Source organism: Gopherus flavomarginatus, chromosome 7 (assembly GCF_025201925.1).
Source record: "Gopherus flavomarginatus isolate rGopFla2 chromosome 7, rGopFla2.mat.asm, whole genome shotgun sequence".
Taxonomy (NCBI): domain Eukaryota; kingdom Metazoa; phylum Chordata; order Testudines; family Testudinidae; genus Gopherus; species Gopherus flavomarginatus.
Genome location: NC_066623.1, coordinates 59,911,414 through 59,933,228, shown reverse-complemented (window position 1 = coordinate 59,933,228; position 21,815 = coordinate 59,911,414). Strand labels below are relative to the sequence as shown.

At 41.4% G+C, this 21,815-nt stretch overlaps 1 protein-coding gene across 1 annotated transcript in view; it reads right to left on the bottom strand.

Annotated features, from left to right (window-relative positions):
* Positions 1–2,459: 2,459 nt before the first annotated feature.
* The window catches only part of XPR1 (xenotropic and polytropic retrovirus receptor 1), a 250,935-nt gene continuing 231,579 nt past the window's right edge, over positions 2,460–21,815 (bottom strand). The window contains exons 12-15 of the mRNA XM_050963190.1: positions 11,465–11,631; positions 6,941–7,080; positions 5,767–5,988; positions 2,460–3,639 (exon numbers count right to left, since the gene is read on the bottom strand). Coding sequence (XP_050819147.1) covers positions 3,579–3,639; positions 5,767–5,988; positions 6,941–7,080; positions 11,465–11,631 — 590 coding nt within the window. The 3' untranslated portion in view covers positions 2,460–3,578. The remainder of the gene's footprint in view (positions 3,640–5,766; positions 5,989–6,940; positions 7,081–11,464; positions 11,632–21,815) is intronic.

The following is a 21,815-nucleotide window of genomic DNA, read 5'->3' as shown; positions in this document are numbered from 1 at the left end:
CTCATTTAACTGGCTAGATATCACTGTCCATTCAGAGATGGAACCAGACAGGTTTTTAGAACTAACTCCTGAAAGGAGCTATATTCCAAATGGTTCAGAAATTTCTCTGTGTAGTCATGGAATACAAGCTCTTGTGGCACCAGGGAGTACAGTGATTCTGGAAACTGGGTTCTTTTGGACCATGATGTTAGGAGCTCAGGCATCCTGACCCAAGCATACGGACACCTTCATTACACAGGCTGTCTTCATGGTCATAAAGCATGCATTTTTAAACCAAGTTACCTAAGGTCAATTAGTTCTCTCACTGTAATAAAACCCAACTTTTTTGGCAGGGAAAATATAGCTCGAAACAGAGTGCTCTTCTGCAGGGTGGGAAGAGAAAGAAGGCGGAAGCAGTATATTGACAAACACAGAACAAACTATATCTCTATTCCCCTAGAGTTTTGATATATTGCAGAAAAAACTGACCAAGACCTGATCCTTAATCCTTCCATGGGTTTAAAGTTTGAGCCAATCAGCTCATGCAGTACCACTCATGTTAGAGGCAGACTAACCAAAACATGTTCAATTCTCATAGCTGAGCTCAAAAACTCTATCACGTTTCACTTGTTTCTACTTGTTCTGTGATATTTTAAGATCTCTCTGTACCAAGTTCTAAAAATTTTTCAGATGCCCTAATTGCTGCTATGATACTTTCCATTCCTTTGACAAGAGAGTGCTAACAGTAAGATCCCACCCTCCCTTTTTAAAGCAATGCTTCCTTAAGTAATGACACCATTAGTTCAAGTTGTGACCCTTGGTTTGGCTGCTACTCCTTTTAAACTGCCCATTGGCATATATGGCATCGCTACTCTCTGACGTTTTAGTTGCTGATGATATCCCAATTGTTAGCCAGAGTATCGTAGTTACCTCCCAGGAGAATGAGCTCTCTGTTGTGTGTGGAATCGAACATCGTGAACACAGCAAAAACCACTGAAATGCAAAATAGTGGACTGAAATACTTTAGAGGGCTTTCCATCTCAAACCCCACTTCCTGCTGGACAGGTACATCTGTCCTTGTCTGAACAAGAAGCATCAGTGAGTCAAGATCAGGGGAATCAGACTCCTGGGCACCAAAAGGGACAATGACAGAATTCAGGGTTAGTCAATATTGTTCAGATTCCTCTCACCAGAGTTGGCTGGCCCTGGTCACGTTGGCGGAGGAATAACAATACACATATCATCTGTTCCACTGGAATGACACTATCACCTTCAGAAGATCAGTGGTAGTGCTGAGGCCTTTCCTAGCAGGTCAAAGTTTCTTGATAACTTCAGGGTGCAATATGACAGTGCTGATAACTGAGATAATGTTCACTCTGTCAAGGGACACCAGTTCACTACCGTCAATGTATGATAAAGTTATTTTGCCCATTTAAACTAAATGAATACAATTAAGTTTCCTTCTTCAGTTCCTCTGGGCGAGAGGCACAATAGGCAAACTAAGAAAAAGCAGTGCACTAGCCATATGTAATTAGCCATATGATTGGCTAAAGAAAGAAAAAATATTTAACAGTAGCTGAGCAGGGATTCCTAGCATCTGATTGCTAAAAATGCGAGTTCAAAACAAGGGACAGAAGTAAAAAATGGCTCCTCCTTAGTTGTTCATCTGCCACTTGGAGCCTGAACAATAACTGTATATGGCTAGCTACTGGCATTGCCAAAGAACTAAGAGAGTACTTGGAATACATGGAAGAGTGGTTAAAAACAAGGACACAGAGCAGCAGAAACAGTGACCATGCCCCATCCGAAAAGGATGAAGAGTCTTCAATAGTCCCCGCTGTAAAGTCGGGCCTTGGTTTAAGGACAGGATTAAAGGGAATTGAAGCAGCTTCCCTCAGTCCCTGGTGTTAACCTTACATGTAACAGAGCAAGGACAAATAAAATGTTATTAATATTAAACACTGAAGCTTTCTGCACGCACGAAAGCCTGCAGTGGTGTAGGGCATGGCCCTCTCAAACACTCACGCTGCTCCCTTCTAAGAGGGTGGTGATGGATCAAAATATACAAAGCTTATCAAGCTGGCCTTAACATTTCTACTGAAATTGCTAAGCAGTACGATGTCCTTAAACCCTAGCCTGCTGAGTATGATCACTTACACTCCAGTGCAAGGCTGACCTCCCACTTAACTGGTTTTAGACTACACTGAGGAGAGGGTGTAAAGGACAGGCAACAAACAAAGCAACCTGAAGGTGTGCTCAGGAAGTGACTGGTAAAGAATGCTTTGCCAAAGCCTGGCAAATCATATAAAATAAAACGTCATTAAAGACTTCTAATTTAATATCAACTTCCCTACCTTATGAACAACACGCAACCACCTCCTTGCCCCACAGCAAACTGGGTCAGGAGTGCCAATTCTCTGAAGCATAGCCATCTATGAACCAAACATGTAACAAACCCCTCCTCCCACACATGGCAAAGATCATGTCCTCATCTCGTCCACTTTTATTTTTGCGGTAGTTAGCTGAAGCTGAACAATGGAAAAGCTCCCTATTTGACAGGGTGCACAGTACTCTAACCTTATCTCATGAAGATTAAGGCTTTGAAAAAACAGTTCTTAACCTAAACACTAACCCCCCACACCTTTTTTTGCCTGGGTGTTTTGCCTTGTGGCAAGATTTATTACAACTCTCCTTTAAAACAGAATCATTTGCACTATCTTTGCACGGCCATGTGGAAAGATGAGCATGAACTGGTATGCGAAACATACTCAGGCTTCTGAAGCAGCAGCAACTAAAACCAGAAAGAAAAACTTTGGTTTATAAATAAAACTAAACTGAAGAGAAAAAGGGTCAAACTGGTGCAAATTATCTCATGAAAGAGGTATTTGCAGGGCATAACCCTCACAAAAGAGATCCAGACCTACATCCCCCTGCCTTGTTTTACTGTTATCGCCTTCATTGCACAGGACTCAAAAAATCATTCTCATATGGTTGTTAAGTTTCATAAATAATGTGAAAACTGTATGCAACAAATACATCGTATTTCCAAAAAAATTATAAGAAAAGTTACATCAAATTAAAAAGTAGCTTCGTGAATGAAGGTACTGCTCTAAGTGCACTTTCCCTGCAAGTGCAGCCAGTGCCTCGGCGCTGGATATGAAGGAAAGAAAAAAACAAAACACAAATTTTAAAACCTAAGTCCGGTTTCAACCAGTCGAAACCAGGCCAAGCAGAAGCCGAGTGTATTCTCGGTGCTGTCCCACCAGGGAGTCCCTATGATGCTTGTTCTTCATCCAGATAGGGTTGTGTGTCCCTGTTGTGATTGTAAACAATTCTTAGATACTTCTTTCCTTAACTGTCCTCTGATTGGCAAAACGAAGTAAATATTTATTTTAAAAGTAGAAAATGAAAATTAAACCAGAAGAAAAGAAACACAGTGAGCTTGTTGGAGTCCATAGGATCCGGTCCGGAAGAGCTCGGAAAATGTGTTCAGTGTTTTCTCCTGTTTTCAGCTGGAACTGTACCAGAGGTTGGATTGGTCGGGGAAAGGGTAGTAGAGCAAGAAAAGAAGGGATGTGGAACTAGATTCTGTGGACATTTCATGTGTTTGCTTCGTCATCTGTGTCCTCTATCAATATCTTGGTGTCACGAGCCTTGGATCTGGGAAAAAACAAACAAACAAACAAAAATATTGACTCACTGAGAGGAAGGAAGACATTACTATAATATACAGATAAGATAAGAGAAATACATTCTGTCAAACATATTCCCTACACAGGTTGTATCTGGGCCAGCAGACTACTATAGACATATGGTAATTCATACTCTCCCCTCCCCCCAGGATGGGAAGACCACCCTATAAAAATACAGAGGAATGACCTTAATTGATCACTCTCCTTATAGTGTGTATGGTAACACCCATTGTTTCATGTTCTCTGTGTGTGTAAATATATATCTTCCTACTGTATTTTCCACTACATGCATCCGATGAAGTGGGTCTGTAGCCCACGAAAGCTTATGCTCAAATAAATTTGTTAGTCTCTAAGGTGCCACAAATACTCCTGTTCTTTTAGAGGGATGACTGATACCTTTCTGCCTCTAATGCTCCTCTTTCTGATACAGCTACATGCTGCAGGTTAACAACGCCCTCTACTGGATAGCTACAATACAGGAAACAAGGGACACAAAATGTAAACAATTTTTTTGAGGCTGGGAGTGAAACTAGAATAATCTTTATCATAGGCACTGACTTATTTTTGCTGGGGGGTGCTTTTGAAGAGATGTGTGTGTTGGGGCAGGGAGGAAGGGCACTCTGCCAGTTTTGGGAGGTGGCTATTTTCAGCATATTCATACATGTTTTTTCGTATTCTAGTTTTTGAATGTCTATATCACTGGTATCTTTAATAATGATTACATTGTTATGAACTACATAATTACATAATCATGAATTACAGTATATTAAAAATCATTGCAGTCACCTACAAGCTGTCTTCATTAACGTCCCAGTTTAAAGACATTATGTCTCACTGTAGCTTTCTGGATGAAACTGTCAGCAACCTTATTCACACCTAGTTTCTCGGTACTGTGTTGATACATATTAAGGACAGCCACATTATTCAGTTGCATCTGTCCCATTGATGACTGGAGATAATTTTTAAGTCTTCTGAAGCTGCAGAATGAGTCCAGGATAATACAGGCACAATGAGAAGGATGCTTATAAATTTGCAGTAGTCTGGAATCATAGTGCTTCCAGAGCACCGCAAATGACTCCAATATCGCTTTCTTGGTGGGTAACTGCTAATTTAGGCACCATCATTTTGTACGTATAGTTAGGATTATGCTTTCCAATGTGCATTACTTTGCATTTAATGTGGAATTTCATCTGCCATTTTGTTGTCAGTTTTGTGAGATCCCTTTGTAACTCTTTGCAGTCAGCTTTGGACTTACCTATCTTGAGTAATTTTGTATCATCTGCAAATGTTGCCACCTTACTGTTTATCCCTTTTTGCATATCATTTATGAATGTGTTTAAAAGTAATGGTCCCAGGACAAGCCTCTCCGGGACACCACTATTTACCTCTCTCCAGTCTGAAAATGGACCATTGATTCTTACTCTTTGTTTCCTATCTTTTAACTGGAGTGCTTGGTAATGCCTTCAGGATCATCTAAATTCTTAATTTAATTTAATGTGGCCGTGTAGTCGCGGTACCAGCGCTAGGAGAGAGCTCTCCCAGTGCTGTAAAAATACCATTCCCATGAGCGAAGTAGCTCCCAGCACTGGTGCATTGTCTACACTGCCACTTTACAGCGCTGAAACTTGTTTTTTCACACCCAAGCGAGAAAGTTGCAGCGCTGTAAAGTGGCAGTGTAGACAAGGCCTTAGGGAATCAATCCTGTCCTCGGAACGGTGGACATATACTACTGTGCAAATTTCTTGTTCAGTCTTACACTGTGCTTCACACACACGGCTTATTTTATGACATACATGACATTAGCTTGCTTTCTTGCAAGGGATAAACTATGCCTTAAATGTGTTTATCTAAACAGAACTCTGTACCTGATGAAAGTACACTTGGTTAGTCAACCTTACTGAACAAAGCACACTGCATCAATGCTACAGAGACTTGGCGTGAGAGGGTAAAAATGCCAATGTATTTATTTACTAGTTGGGTCAATCCTCTCTTTTTAAACTATTTAGACTTATGTCTCCAGCATGGGACCTCAAACACTCATTACTAAATTAATCCCTTCAAATACTGTTGTGAAAGAGAGCAAACCAATACATACTGTGAAGAAAGATTAGGTCGGCGCAGGGACACGCTTTGGCTACGCTTCCACACCCTGTTCTTCTGGCGATTTCGGACACCATCTTCCTGGTCCATCATCTGCTCTAGTAGTGTCTGGTCATCTGCATTCATTGGTGCCACTGAGATGTCCCGGACAGCACGGAATTCACCGCAGTTGTTCAGATGCTCATTCTCCAGACGGAAGAAATTCCACACAAACCGCCTGGAAGGAGAAAAGGAATAATATAAAAACTAAGTACTGCTTTCACAGTTGTCCCCAATTTTTGGCAAAATAGTGATGCAGTCCCAAAGATGTTACTGTGTACACTTCCCTGGGATAACACATAGACCCTATGAGGGCAAGGCCCTGTAAATTGACAGGTTGGAGAGAAGCAGATGCTTGGAAAGGTGAATGACTAACAAGGAGCAACCTGCTACATTACTTCACAGCAGTAGATTGATGGTCTTCTTCAGGGAAGCAGTTTTGGTGGAATCATTCATAGTTTTAACAGTGAGGATTACCCCAGCATGGCTGGTGTCAAGGTAGCCCAAGGATTATCAGTTAGGAGGAATAAATACAAATACCCGCCTCCCAATGAGATTCAAAAGCAAGCCGTTTTGCTCATCTCAAGCAGACATGATCCCTGACGTAACACAAAAATGCAGACAGCATTAATGCTCTGGAAGTGCCTGATCACAGTGAGAATTCCATTTTTTAATAATTTGCAAAACCAGAAGAGATTTGGGAAAATTTGTAAATTTAGCCTTGAAGTGACATTTCAATAATTTTTACCAGTGAAAATGCTTAAAATGTGAGCTTGCTACATTCCCCCAAATAAACTCAGGTAAGACATTGGCCCCTGGCAAATACAACATAGTGAGGTAGAACACAGGTCTCAGGCCTGCCTATGGTCAGACCTGCGTGTTTTCAGAGGTCTCTGAATTCCAGATGGGTCAGTGAAAGATTCCATAGCACTCCTTTGGCCAGCAATTTCCTCAGACTTCGTGCATATTCTGAGCCTTGGTGCTCTGTGTTTTCATCAGTTTGTGGCTTTTCAAACAGCAGCTCCAGGAGCCTATGGAAAGCCAGGCACTTCCCCACCTTTCTGGTGTTGTTTGTAAAACAAAAAGGATAAACAACCAGTTTGAAATACTGTTTAGCTGAGCCACCTTACCGGAAAACTTCAAGTGGCGCAAACACAGTAGAGATGATGTCCACAGCATAAGGAAAGACTTGCATGGAAGTGAGGGAGATCTGGATGGTCCAGGCAAAGCGCAGGATTACATCCTCCACAATGGCACAATAGTAATAGGCCTGAGGAGCAAAGAGTAAAATAGGACAGGTCAGCTAACATGTTCAACACAGAGCAAGGATACCTGCCAAATGACCAAGGAGAAGCGGAGCCAATCTCATCACTAACTTTCAGGTTTTTGGGATTAATTATTCCATACCATTGGTACAACCACTGATGGCTATGGGCTTTATGCAGGGAAAATATAACACAGTGCCAAGTTTAACCTCTCTTCCATCTTCCGTCTCCAGACAGAAGACTCTGGGACCCTAAAATAAGCTTTTCTAGTAAGAGAGAGATGATCACCAGAGCTAGACACAGGCCATGTTAAGTATGATATATATGATAGTCAGTATTTAACTCTCCCAGTTACCTAAGGCTTGCCTACACAAGAGATTTATACTGATTTAACTAAATTTGTTTTGAAACTAATTTAATTAAATCAGTTCAGCTCTCTCGTATGGAAACATTATCCACCAATTCCTGACCGATTTAACTTAAATCAATCTACAGCATTCTTAAGCTGAAATAAGCATCCACATAAGTGTTGCATTGACTTGACTAAATCAGTTTCTAAACCAATTTAGACAAGGGCAACTCCCCCATATGGGAATCAGACCTACATTTATTTCTCTTGTTATTTATTGTTTTTACCCTGGTTCTCCTTCTGCAGCTAACGTTTGCATAGCAATTGTTTATTTACCTGTAAGAGACTTTTAAGAGTGTTTTTCACCAGGTTTTTAGTTTTATTGTACTTTAACTTGTTCTGATTTAAAAACTGTCTCCAACCACAGATTCACCAGGTAGTGGAACAGAGAAATACTGAAAAGATTTCTTACAAATATAACACCTCAGAATTTCTAACATCGGGTTACAATAGCTGTATGAGCACCTACAAAGACCAGATTAAAAACAGATTTTTGGGTTCCTAAAGTGCTCATTTCAAAATGTAAGGAAAGGGCTTTATTTTTTTTTCTCTTATATTTTTTTTAAAAGAAGTTTACAAAATTTTCTGAACCACTTCAAATCTTTTATTTCTTTAAATTTTAAGATGTTCTTAAGACAAATTACATACAAGCCTTGATCCTCAGTGTACGCAAGTACCTAATATAACGGCTGTATTCTACGTGTGGGATTACCTGCATATCACCCTTTGCTCTAACCACCTGTAATATTCAGCAATCATGGTGAAAGATCAATATGTTTGATCTAATAAGGAGTCCAGGCTGTGAAATCTCCTGTCCTAGTTTGCATGGGATTTGAGACAGAACTTTAGACCTTTTATGTCTTCTTGCCTCCGCTTTTCAATAGCAGGAGGAAAGGGGACAACCATTTACAAATAATTGCAGGATGTAAACATTAAGGAGAAAGAAATTACTTAGGATGATATAATTGGGAATACAACAAGGATCAACAAGATTAAACTAAAAGGCAAGTTTAGGCCCTGATGGATACCGCTAAGCACAATTCTCCAGCTTTGGTGTGCTGGGCCCATGCACACCTGAGCGGAATACACGTCTGTAACCACTCGAAGATGAGATTTACTATTCCTTTTCCAGTCTCCTAAAGGGCTCAATGACACCCGGTTGGTTTTATTTTTTAAATGGAAATACCGGGAGTGGAAAGCTAATGTTCTGAATTAATAATGCCCTGTTGCTCCTACTGCATTTCAACCAACTGCACCTATAATGGGTGTGAGAGGATTTTTAATAATAATGAAATGGATTTTTTACATATAAAGGTGAGACTCAAATAATTCAAGTCAGTAAATTCAGAAGTGGGGTTTCCACTCCACCCTTTATTTATCTCATCAGACCATAGTACTTGATGCTATCTAGTATGTTTAAAAAAAACCCTAACTACTCCATATATTGAGACCCATTGCTGAAGAGCCACATGAACAGCAGTATGTGGGCATGACAGAAAGGTGTTAAGGACAGAGGAGATGCCTTAAAACTAAATTTGGTGGCTTTTCTGTGTTTAAGACAGACCTTTATTTTTATGTTAACACTTATCCAATTAGTATTTTCCCTTTAAAGAAAGGCAGTATAAGACGACCACAAACAGAGGAGAATACAATTGACCCATCACAAAACATTCAAGCACGGAAGCTCTGTGATGGGTGTGACATTGCATTTCATATGTTTTATGGAAATATTCTTACGAGTGTGAATATAATGAAACTGGAATATGCTTTATGCAAAAGATCTCTTGTAAGGTATCATAACAAAGGTTATAACCTACTGAATATATTCCTCCTCTTTGTACGCATGTATCATTCTTGTGTCTGAAGCTAGAAATATGAAATATAACTCTGAGGTCCTATAGTAATGATGCAAAGTATGGGCCATTAAATGGTGGTTTAGAATCTTGATGGCTTCCATTGACTAGGACAACTGGTTGTAAATGGTTTATTTACCTGGACGCCTTCCTTTGTGTGTGGGCTGACCCAGGAAGAATGGAGACTAGGGATCTTACAGTGACATGTGACCATGTGACATAATACTGGAATCCATTGACGAGGCGGGGGGGTGGGTTTGGGGGCGGGGAGGGTGGAGGACAAGCACAGGCAAAAAATTCCTGCCTTCTGTCAAAGCTATAAAAAGGGGTGGAGCAGGACAAAAGAGGCTGCCAGTCATGAGAAAACCCCGGCTTACCACCTGAGATGTCTGCTGGATCTAACAAAGACTGTACCGGGGAAAGGATTGGGCCCAGACTAGGAAGGAGTCCAGTCTGTGAAGGATGCTTATTGGAACATCTCTGAGGGTGAAATATTACCTGTAATCAGTTTCTTAATGTATTAGGCTTAGACATGCATGTTTTTGTTTTATTTTGCTTGGTGACTTACTTTGCTCTGTCTGTTATTACTTGAAACCACTCAAATCCTACTTTTTATACTTAATAAAATCACTTGTTTATTAATAAACCCAGAGTAAGTAATTAATATCAGGGCTTGGCTACACTTGCAAGTTAGAGCGCATTAAAGCAGCCCCAGGTGCTCTAACTTCTGATGTGTCCACACTGGCAAGGCACTTAGAGTGCCTGGACTCTGCAGCGGGAGCGCTCTTGGTAATCCATCTCCAGAAGAAGCATAATGCTTGCTGTGCTCGACTGAAACGCCCAGGCGTCAGTGTGAACGAGGTGTTGCATTACTGCGCTGTGACTGACCTCCAGAAACGTCCTATAATCCCCTGAAGTCAAGTGGCCACTCTTGTCATTGTTTTGGAATTGGCTGCAGGAATGCGGATATGCCCGCAGGAATGCGGATATGCCCTTTCAAAGCTCTGTTTATGACAGCTGGCACGCTTATCTGCTCTGGGACAGAGCAACCATTACTGTGGAATGCTGCTTGCTGTGAGGGGGGCGGGGGGGAAAGGGGGTCTGCTACTGCCTGAACTTACAAGACAGTGTGCTGACACCCAAAAAACCCACTCTCTCTCCCCCTACATACACACGACACACTCCCTGTCACACTCCACCCTACAGAGTAAAATGGATTTATTTGGGGTTTGGATCCCGTTCGGAACTAGGTGTCTGGGTGCTGGAGACAGGTAACCTGCTGAGCTGTTTTCAGTTAAGTCTGCAGCTTTGGGGGTGTGGACCAAACCCTAGGTCTGTGTTGCAGCAGGCTAGCAAGTCAGGCTCAACAAGACAGGGTTCTGGAAGTCCCAAGCTGGCAGGGAAAACAGGCTCAGAGGTAATTTCAGCACATCAGGTGACAGTCCCCAGGGGATCTTTCTGATCAAACCCGTCACAATGGATATTATTTTTTGCTATCTGTAATACTAAAATATAGTCTATGCCCCTTACAGTTTTCAACATAGGCACTGGCTTCCTCCGGGCCTGCGCCCTGCCCCCAACTGCCCCCTTCCTCAAAGTCCCCACCCCGTTCCACCTCTTCCCGCCCCTGCTCTGCCCCTGCTCCCGGCACCCCACTCCTTCTCCCAAGTGCCCTCCCTGCCCCTTCCCGTCCATTTCCACTCCCTCCCCTGAGCATGCCCTCCCTGCCAAGTGCCTCCTGCATGCTGCGAAACAGCTGACTGCGGTGGGTGGTAGGCACTGGGAGGAAGAGGGAGGAGTTGATCGGCGGGGCTGCTGGCGGGTGGGAGGCACTGGGGGGGCAGGGGAATGGAGAAGCTGGCTGCCAGTGGGTGCTAAACACCCGTTAATTTTTTTCCCATGGGTGCTTCAGGACTGGAGCACCCATGGAGTCAGTGCCTTTGGCTTTCAATAATCATAATAAGGATGAGACTTTCTCTTTGGTAATGGACAGATTATACAATCAGAACGTCTGACACGCTGCATTTAAGACACTCCAGCGGCGAGTCAGAATGTGTCTTTAATCCAAAGTGTTTTGTTAAAACATTGGCAGACCCTCCCCAAAATGACAAAAGGCTGCGCACTCACTTTCTGTGGATAGACGATCTCTTCCCGAAGGAAGGTATTTTCACCAGCATTCTTGTCAAAGAGACCCCAGTCCATCTTCAGATCCCAAATAAGGGTGTAGCAGGAGCTGATTAAATAGAAGACAATCCACAGGTAGAAGAACACTTGGGTGTCACTGTGGTTTTGAGCTGCAAGAGAGAAACAACAGCATGACGCTGCATAATTTTAAACATTTCTTATAGAAGCACCAAAATTGACCACCAAAACTCCACATGACCGATGGTAGTTCCCCTTTTAACTAAGCTCCCTGTCCCACCAGGCTAAATAAACTCTCTGAAAGCCTTATCAGAGATACCTTTAAGTTACAGTTTGAATTCCTCCTCAAGCTCACTTCAATATGTTGTGCTTGATATGGAAATAATTGTTTAAATTTGCCTTATTTGGGAAACTTGCTAGTTTGTAGGTATATTTTTGTAAACGAGTTATTTCTCTCACTCCAGCATAGGACTGACTATATTGCTTCCTAATGTATTCTCTTACCTTTTATATTTGTCACACTCTTAATACTTAGGGAAGGAAATCACTTGTACTGTTTATTTTCTTTTTGAATTAGAACCTAAATTTGGGCCCATAAAGAGTTTATAAAAATAAAACATGTTATATTGAATTGTACAGCTGAGACTTTTGCACTATCCTGCTATCAGGTGTCATTCTGCATAGTGACTGCAATTGCTTATTAATTGATTCTTTACTAACAAACCCAATAGAAATGTTCCTGATACAAAAGCGACTCTGCAATAATATAACTTTCTGTGGTGGTGTATTTTCCAAGTATGTGGCTTTAAAACAATAAAAATTCCTAGAGCTGCCTCCTGATCACAAAAACAGCAATAGCTCGATTTGTTCTCTTTTTTCTTTTCATTTTAATAATTATGATAGAAATGTAATGTGTATATATGTGAGGTAACACAATAAAATTAATAGGAGTGAAAATGAGACACACAGTGTAATAGTACATTCATTCCATTATGCCTTTCAGGACAGGATGCTCAGGATGTAGGTCAAATACACACTCATCCTCTTCACAACACATCCCCTAACCTACTTATTAAAGCCTATCTGCAGTGGAGTCTAAAATTAATAGAGCAAAAGTATATAAAAGTGATTTTCTTCAGTCTTTTTCTTAGACTGGCTTTCTTGCTTTTGTGTAAAATAGGAAACATTTGTGTAGAATTTTTCATCTTCCTAACAATTTTAAAGGAATCTTTAGCCAATAAGGCTTTCCAGGAGAGACCAAGGGGCAGGTTTGGTAACATCCCCTCCTCACCACCATGGTCACTTCAGAATGTATCACAGGCTCCACTATTTGGAGGCATGCAGAGAAAATTCCTCAACCTAGCAGATGTAGTGCCATGGTGCAGCTAATCTTAGTGCTACATACCGCTTTCCTTTCTCCTTGCTTCCAAAGTTTGATTCACCCCAGAGAAGGCAAATGGGTGAGCTTATAGTGCAGATTTTGAATGTTACAAACTAGAGCCCAGATCAACCTTTACATGGGAACAGCCCACATCAGAAAGGCTGCAAGCTCCCCTTGGAGTTTCCATTGCATCATTCCAGAATGAGACAGAGTGACTTAAAGCAGTTGGTCCACCAAGATCTGTGGGACCAGGGCCAAATATGCTGAGACTGTGCATTCAAACCGTTTCTCAGCTATGTTCAGTCTCCCCGCCCCAACTGGATACCAAGAGACAGCCCTATGCAAGGCTTCCCCACAGCTTTGGGGAGCAGAAAGAAGGAATGCAGTTGGGATTATTAGTTATGCAGGTTTTTACCATGACACCAATTTAATCATAAATTGTTTTATTAAATCCAAAGGCCAAATGGTATAGTTATAAACATACCTAAAAACCAAAATAAGCTATTTACTACATCCATAACAAAACACTGATAAGCATTAGATCAAAATACTTACAAATGGGCTAAACTCAGGGATCCTTAGACCTATACTGACCAGCTCCAACTTGGTCAGGCAGGTATCAGCAATGAACCCTTTACAAGTTTACTTTTTTATCCCCTTTAACAAAGCGATGTCACTGCCAACTACTGACTTCAGCTAAAAAACAATTTGAGACAGTTCACCCTTATTTCCAGCCTTAATCCAGATAAGATTTATAACCTCCTCTCTCCCCAAGGCCTTTCCTTTCTATCTCTTTCCTGCCCTCTCATTGATCAACAGTTTTTCTGTTGCACCTGGGTTCACGTAGGCCCTAATTTTTGAGAGAACATTGGTAGGTGGGTTGGGAGGGTCCATGTTAGCTCTTTTTAAGACAGATTCTCTTTGTCTTGTTTAAAACCATCTGCAGTCACCCCTATCAGTCAGAGGCCTTTTTTTTAAGAAACTTCCCTTTATTCCATTAGCTATTCTTTGAACCAGACATCCTCCCCACTTCATTCCTTCTGGCCTTATAACTCATTACTTTCAAGGCCTTTCTTTATAATAAATCTTTCTTTAACCAAACTAAAGCTAACTTTTAGTTCTCTAATTTTATATTTATTCTACAGATGCCATAGAGAAAACATTCTTCAGACAAGCCCTCTTTTCATATACAGAGCTTGAGCCATGCAGCGCACTTGCAGGATTACACCCGTAAGATGCAAGGAAAGGAAAACAATGCCACAGAGGTATTCTGTTCTCCTAAACTGTCTTTGGAACTCTCTGCTCATGGAGGGGAATGATCTGGCCGTAGATTTCTATTTCTCAGAAACAACATATAGAATGGCAGTAAGTCAGTGAAGCTGGAACTGATGAAACTGCACCTAAGTAGCCAGTTGCACAGGAAGGTGACGTCAAGTTTTAATGTTACTCAAAGCTAAATTGCCTTAAGAAGAGTTACTGAGGTCAATTATTGTGAGAAAGGCAGTACAGGAGAGAATTCAATTAAAAACTCTTGGAGCATTATCCATCAAGCTAAAAGGGATGTGCTCATCCTGGATTCTGTTCCCTTTCTCTCCTCATCCCTAGGAGTATTCTTTTCACTGGCACTTTGGGTCAAGCTGCATACTTTTCCCTCTCCCATTTTTTTTGCTAAATCATTGATTGTGTAATGTACTTTGCTCATGAAAATTTCATTACAAATACAAATCATTCCCCAGTAACAGACTTCAAACAAAAACGGTCTATTGTCTTCACTCTGCCTTTTGGTCTCTTCTCTTAATCACTTGTCCTCCTTTCCACCCCTATTTTTCTCTTCCTCACGATTCTGTTTGACACTCTCCTTCTTTCTCATTGGTATTCAGGTGGTGTAACCAAGAGATATTACCGCTCTAGGCAAGCAATTATATCTCAGTCTCCACTGGCTAGTCCTAGTGGCCCTCTTCAATGCTGCATGGAAGGTTGGAAAAAATCAAGGCATTGATATTCCACCCAGAGTTTCCATCTACTACATGCCTGTCACTTCGGCAGAAATAATACATGCTGGGTATGTTTATAGTAATGTCAGGGTCTATTTAAACAAAAACAGTTTCACCCAGTGGTACTTCTTCACATAATGAAGTGCTGGAAACTGCCAGAAAGCTGTTAGGAAGACAGGGATTCAGGAAGAGACAGTGTCCTAGTACTTGCTCCCTCATCTCCTCACTTCTCTCGACAGTATGGAAAAGATGGATTCCATTATCTCCCCTGGACTGCCTGTATAATTAGGGGACTGCAGACCTTTTCTGGCCTGATGCAGCCTTCAATCAGCCCAAGCTAGGAACATATAAGGGACATAACTCTCCATCTGCTACAACTCAAACACGGGACACAGACAATGTAGGGGAAAGACTAAAAACAAGGGGCAAGAAGAAAATTAGTGCAGGCAGCTTAAAACAAAGACCAGGAGTGATCGTCTTTTGGTGGAACACAGGTAGAATCTGGGTGCAATTTGGCTCCTATGGGGCACGAAAAGGCAGCTCCACTCATGCATCGCCCCTGAGGCCCATTGGAGAGAAGTAGCAGAGCCTTCTCCCTACCCCCTTTGCTGCAGATCTCAGGAACTCTGCAGGACAGGGGCATTTGAAATTTCTATGATAGAGTGGAGAAAAGGGCTCTCAGTCTCTAAATGTGAAAGGGGGATAGTGTGATTTTACCAATTGAGAGGCCCTGAATATGATTTCTTCTAGAAATCTAAACTTCTGCTACTTATCACTTATAGAAATACTGAAACCACCTTCAAGAGAGCTCAAAGATGGGAAGTGAGGCCTGGAGAAGCAAAGTCAGGCAGCCTGGAGACACTTTGAATTAGAAGCCCTGGAGGGCAACAACACAGAGAGCATCCCCTGACCACAGTATGTTGCTAGAATATGCATTCGTGAATAGGAAAATGGCACAGGAAACAGTTTAGCATTTCAGCATATAAAGCTGTAGGCACATAATGTCTGTAACACTGAAATGCTGATTTCTATGGATCTTCACATTAGCAAAACTGCAGCTTCTGTAAGGCCAAGGGTTGCCCAGTCTTTCAGTGCCACGTAGCAGCACTTGTGCTACCTGCCTCCTTCTGTTGTGGAAAGTTAAGGAAATGTATATAAAAAATACACACACACAAATCAGAAACACAAGTATCCCAAAATCTAAAAGTACCTCAGGGGACTCAGAATATCTGACTAGCATTTTGAGATAATACTAAAGTATCTGCATATTATAACCCATTCTAAACACAGACCAAAAAAAAGGGCCATTTTCCACAGCAGAGCCGCACAGTTAATATCACAGTGAATGTAGTTAATATTGACTTTGCTTTAGTGAATGCTATCTGTTTACCCTCCTGAATTATCTTGCAGAAAGTAAACACTATATTCTATTCAATGCAGCTAAAATCAATGCCAAGGGTTACTGAAGACCTGGCTCGGAGTACAATGGCCCTTGATAAGCATTCCTGGTGTGTTTGCTGCTGCAGCTAGCTGTGGTTTCTGCTGATGGTGAAAGCTGTGATAAAAGCAAAAAGAAGTCTGGGGTTATCAGAAAACCTTCTAAATCTAAGGTAAGCACTGCTGCATGGTATGAGACTGACTGTTGTAAGACTTCTGCCACCTGCTTGAATTAAAAGCCTTCAATCATCAAGTGGTGCCAAACTTGACCTGGCCTAAGTTTAAGGATAAGGCCTTTGTCTGTAGCCATATTGGAAGACCTACAGCCTAAGCCCTTCATCTGCAGTCAGGTTAAAAGAGCAGCAGCCATTAGCTGAGATTCAGGAAGTCACATCCTCACATTGTATCTAAATTACATTAAAACAATATCAGGTTGTTAAGGAGACCCCGTCCTAATGGCACCAACTATCACCAGATAAAGAATCAGATATTAAGGTGGTTAAAGAAAACTTAGTTTGATAGCATTCTGTCTGTCAAGAAATCGCTCATCAGTAATTGCGGTTGTGAAATCCTCATTTCTTTATTGTTTTGTCATTATGGTTCCCACTTCCCTATTGTTTCCCTGCATAATCTCTGTCTGGTTCTTTAATTGTTTCTGTCTGTTACATAATCAATTTTGCCAGGTGTAAATTAATTAAGGTGATGAGGTAGGAGTGGTTATATAATTTTGTTACAATGTCAGGATTGGTTAGTAAAATGTTTAATATAATGATTGTTTAAGGTATAGCTAAGCTGGGCTCAAGTTTCACTATATAAACTGGGATCTAAAGGCAAGTTCTTTGGGGGGAACCAGCTCCAGGACACAGCCCTAAGAACGAAGTGCCAGACCGCAACACTCTGCCAATGACACTGTGGAGAAACTGGAGTCCCCCAGGTTGACCTGATCCTGACTGGCTATCAAGAAAAGTTAATTTATCTTACTGGAAGTGGTGAACATTGTATATGTAGCATGTGCATTCTGGTTTTGGTGATTGTTAATAAATAGAGGTTATGTAGGATATTACTGTATAGGGCTCTTTCACTGGTAAAAGACCCCGTAAACCTGCAAAAGATTAAGCCCTGAGTCCACAGGGAAAGGGTGTTTACTCTGAGGTCCAGAGCCCATGGAGTAGAAGGACCTGCAGCCCACAGAGGAGTAAAGTTAGTTGTCTTTCGCCTGGAGCCTTAGGAACCGGGAAAGGGTGGGTGCCCTAGAATGTGAGTAACAGAGAATTTTGTGCAGGTAACGTAAGAGTAGATCATCAGGATTTCCCCTGTAAATTTGAGTAGAACCAGAACTGTAGTGTCACAATCCAGAATAAAAAGCTCATTTGCAATATACTAGGGACTAGATATACAAAAACCATCTTAAGTTACTGCCTAGTTAGCCACTGAATGACATGCCTCCATTAAGCTATCTATTCCATAATGCAATGGGTGAATGTGACATGCGGAAATGACTCATCTACATGAGAACCAGTCAGAATGACAGCTAATGCAACCCACAAATGCATTTATTGTCAAGCCTTATAGCTATCTGAGATCAGTTCTATGGTTCTCATAATAAGCAGGCATATTTGGTGAGGAAATGGCAGGAAAGTACTAGCTTAGCATGAGGGGATACCTGTCTGTTCAACAACGACCAATGGCAGTGCTTCCACACAAAAATGGACTTTGCTGCTTTGGCACACAAACCAAACATCCCTATGTAGCCTATAGGCAGTACTCCTTTTTATCCCACTGGTATGCTCTGTAAAGTATGAGCATTTTACATTGCAAACATCTCTGAAAATTCCTGTAAACCTTCCACAGTCCCAAGGCACAATCTATTACAATGTAGCAAGATGAATGGGAATTGCCAAGAGATCATTCTTATTAGCTCTCTCACAGGCTTTCTGTAGGATTCTGGGAAACTCATTTAGCTTCTTTGTGCATCAGATTCTATAAAATGGGGATAATCCTAACCTATCTTTGTAAAGCACTGTTATGCTTGGATGAAAAGTATTATGTAAGTGTGGGTTATCTTTGGTGGGGTAGAACAAACATTTGTGTAGGTTATTTCAGTAGACAGGTTATTTTAAGCCTTCACAACTATTTTGCCAATTATGTCTATAAAAGAGCATTTCTTCCAACTATGTTAATTACAGCGAAGAGAGAATAAGATACTGCAATATCTGTCACACTTGATTTGATCTCTCTTTTGGTGACTTTTCTCAAGCACCTCTATGAAGTGTGATCTACTGGTATTCGGCTTGCTCCTTGGGGAGGACGTATTTACCAGTCCATCCACTTTTCAGAATTATGATCAGGTCCTACTAATTAGAGGTAAACATTACGGTGAACCACAATGTCTACTGGGAATGATAATGTAAGGATTGTGGACAGATGCAATAACTAATTACACCACAGAATTTCGGTAGAGCTTTGAGAATCCAAAATAAAGAGTCCCACAGAAATAACACCACAAATCCAATTAACAAAATAAAAATTATTTAAATATAGGGTTGTATTTTTTCTTAGAGTGTTGCAGCACCACGTAAGACTGCAGTTGTGTATTTGAAAGGAAAACAGCTTGCATGTGATATAGTAAATTGGTCTTAAAGAGTTCCATAAAAATCAAACCGTTCCATTCCTAATTGCCCATGAAATCAAAGATCAGCAGATCATCCTTTCTGCTCTCATCTTTTTCATTAATACTCTGACTTAGCTGGTCACCATTAACTGAAGACTATATTAAGCAATATAAACAGTGTTATTCGGCTGTTCTTGAAATTACAGCTATTAAAATTCATCAGCCTTAAGGGGGCGAGCTTTAGGACCAACAAGAATCAATACAGATAGGAGGATACAGAGGTATCTTCTCCATCATCTGGGTGCTGTCACTGTCAAGTGTCCTAGATGATAACGCTGACGGACCAATGAAATTTGGGAAAATTTCTTTTTACATCTCCAAGCTGTGCTGCCATTCAGGATGCAGTGGCAGTTCCTGAAACACTACGTATGAACGTCTCTGGCAGAGGTTTTCTCCACCAAGTATATACTGCAGCCTCAGTCATCTCACCTTTTCCATTTAAACAGTACATGTTGTGGACAAGTGAAACCTGCAGGCTCCCTGAACAGATGTGAACACTTAGAAGATCCTGAAGTAGCCTGAACAAAATCCTGCTGCCTTGTTGCTCATCCTCTCCAGTTCTACTCTTAAAGACTCTTTAGCAGGATGTCACCAGAAATGGTGACCAAACAGAGATCCAGCAATTTAGTTTTCAGAAGCCATGCTAGCAAGTCTACAGTCCTAGCGATGACAGGACTGTCAAAGCTGTTATAGTTTTTGACCTAGCAATAACACTATCTCCCTATGGCAATGCCTCAGATTCTTCACTAATGACACTGCTCCAAGTGAGAGGATCAGAAAGACTAGCTAATGAACACAACTCGTTACGCAAGCCCTCTTGGGCATGGGAGAACTGGGTTTCAGATAAAATTCATCCTTGCTCACAGCAATTATTGTGACAGACATTACGGATTTTGGCTCCAAATTATCCCTCCCTTGTTCCCCAGGTGGAGCTGCAAGTATGCCATATTACAATGAAACAAATGAAAGGAACAAGTATAAAAAAAGAAGTTAGTAAATCTTATCACAAAGTATATATTACTGCAAGAGGTCACTAACTTCTCCATCAGGCACTAGCGATAACATAAATCAACCTCTGACTTATCTGAGTACTAACAGTTCTAAATAGAAGGGAAAGATACAAGACAGACAGATGGGAGGCCCTGCAAAACAGGATTAAGGGGAGAGCAAGTCAAGGAACAGGATCTCACAAGTGCTGTTGACTTTAGTTTTTTTTTAATTAAAAATGGTCCAGGATAGAAAGCACTCTCTTCAGATCACATTTTCTATAATTTTTATCCTCTTCCTAGTAATGGCATCCTGCCAGTTCTCTCAGCCCCACAACATAAACATGAAATAATCCTCAGTTTGGGGTGTCGGTTATTGTGTGGGAGAACACCTTGCATTCTTTAGAAACTGTTCTCTGTATAGATAATACAGAAAATATCAAAGCCATTATACAAAACCATGGTACACCCACACCTTGAATTCTGTGTGCAGTTCTGATAGCCCCATCTTAAAAAAGAGATGTGTGAGAATTGGAAAAGCTACAGAGAAGGGCAACTAAAATTATTAAGAGTATGAAACAGCTTCCATATGAGGAGAGATTAAAGAGACTGGAACTGTTCAACTTCAAAAAGAGATGACTAAGTGGGGGATCTAACAGAAGTCTATAAAATCATGAATGGTGTAGAGAAAGTGCATAGGCAAGTGTTCTTAACATAAGAACTATGGGTCACCCAATGAAATTACTAGGCAGCAGCTTTAAAACAAACAAAAGGAAGTACTACTTCAAACAACACAGTCAACCTGTGGATGCCGTAGGATATTGTGAAGGAAAAAAGTATAACGGTTAAAAAAAATTAAATAAGTTCATGAAGTCAAGATGGTCAGGGATGCAACATTTTGTTTGATCTTGGACAAGATGTCCTGGGTGTCCCTAAACCTCCAACTGCCAGAAGCTGAAACTGCATAACAAGGGTCGGATCACTCAAAATTGCCCTATACTGTTAATCTCCCTTGAAGTATCTGGCATTGGCCACTGTCAGAAGACAGGATACTGGTTTCGATGGACCACTGGTCTGATCCAGTATGGATGTTCTTATGAATGGCTCTTCCATTTCTCTCTCAACCCACTACCACCACATACTGCTGTGCCTGGATAGGGCCTGAATTAAATACGATGATGTCAATCATTACATTTATTGATTTAGACTTGCTATCCTCCTGTGAACTACAGAATGCAATTTGGGATACCTCAGAATCCATTGTATGCAGAAGCAGCCAAAGCAAGGACCTCCAGACATTCATAGAACTTCCGACAGTTGTAACTGGACTTTCTCTATGCTGTGCAAATTGTCTCTTTGTTCCAACCCCTGAATCTTGTGGTCGTGTAGGTGAGCTACCCAGCCTATTAGGGAGGAATCCATCATCAGAGTCAGCATTGGTGATAGTTGCATGAATGGAAAGCCTGCTCAGACATTGGATGGGTCTTTCCACCGGTCTAGAAAGTGCTTTACTGCAGAGAATTGTGATGGCAGTTTAGTTAGTCTGTCCCTGTTCGGGGACTAGACAGAACTGAGCCACATCTGAGGACACCTCAGGAACATCCAGGCATTTGGGGTTACAAAGGTGCATGCTGCTATATGAGCTAGCAGCTGCAGGCAATCCCTGGCCTGGGGGCTGGCCTGGCCTGTCTCTGAGACTTGTGAGGGTGGTGATTCTGTGTAGCAGGAGGAGCACCCTCACTAGAATTGCATCACGGCTGGTACCAATAAACTTTGGTCACTGTACTGGGGTCAGTGTCAATCTCTTTAAGTTGAGCTGTAGGCCCAGCAGCACAAATGTGTGCATGGTCATCTGGGTGGCTCATAA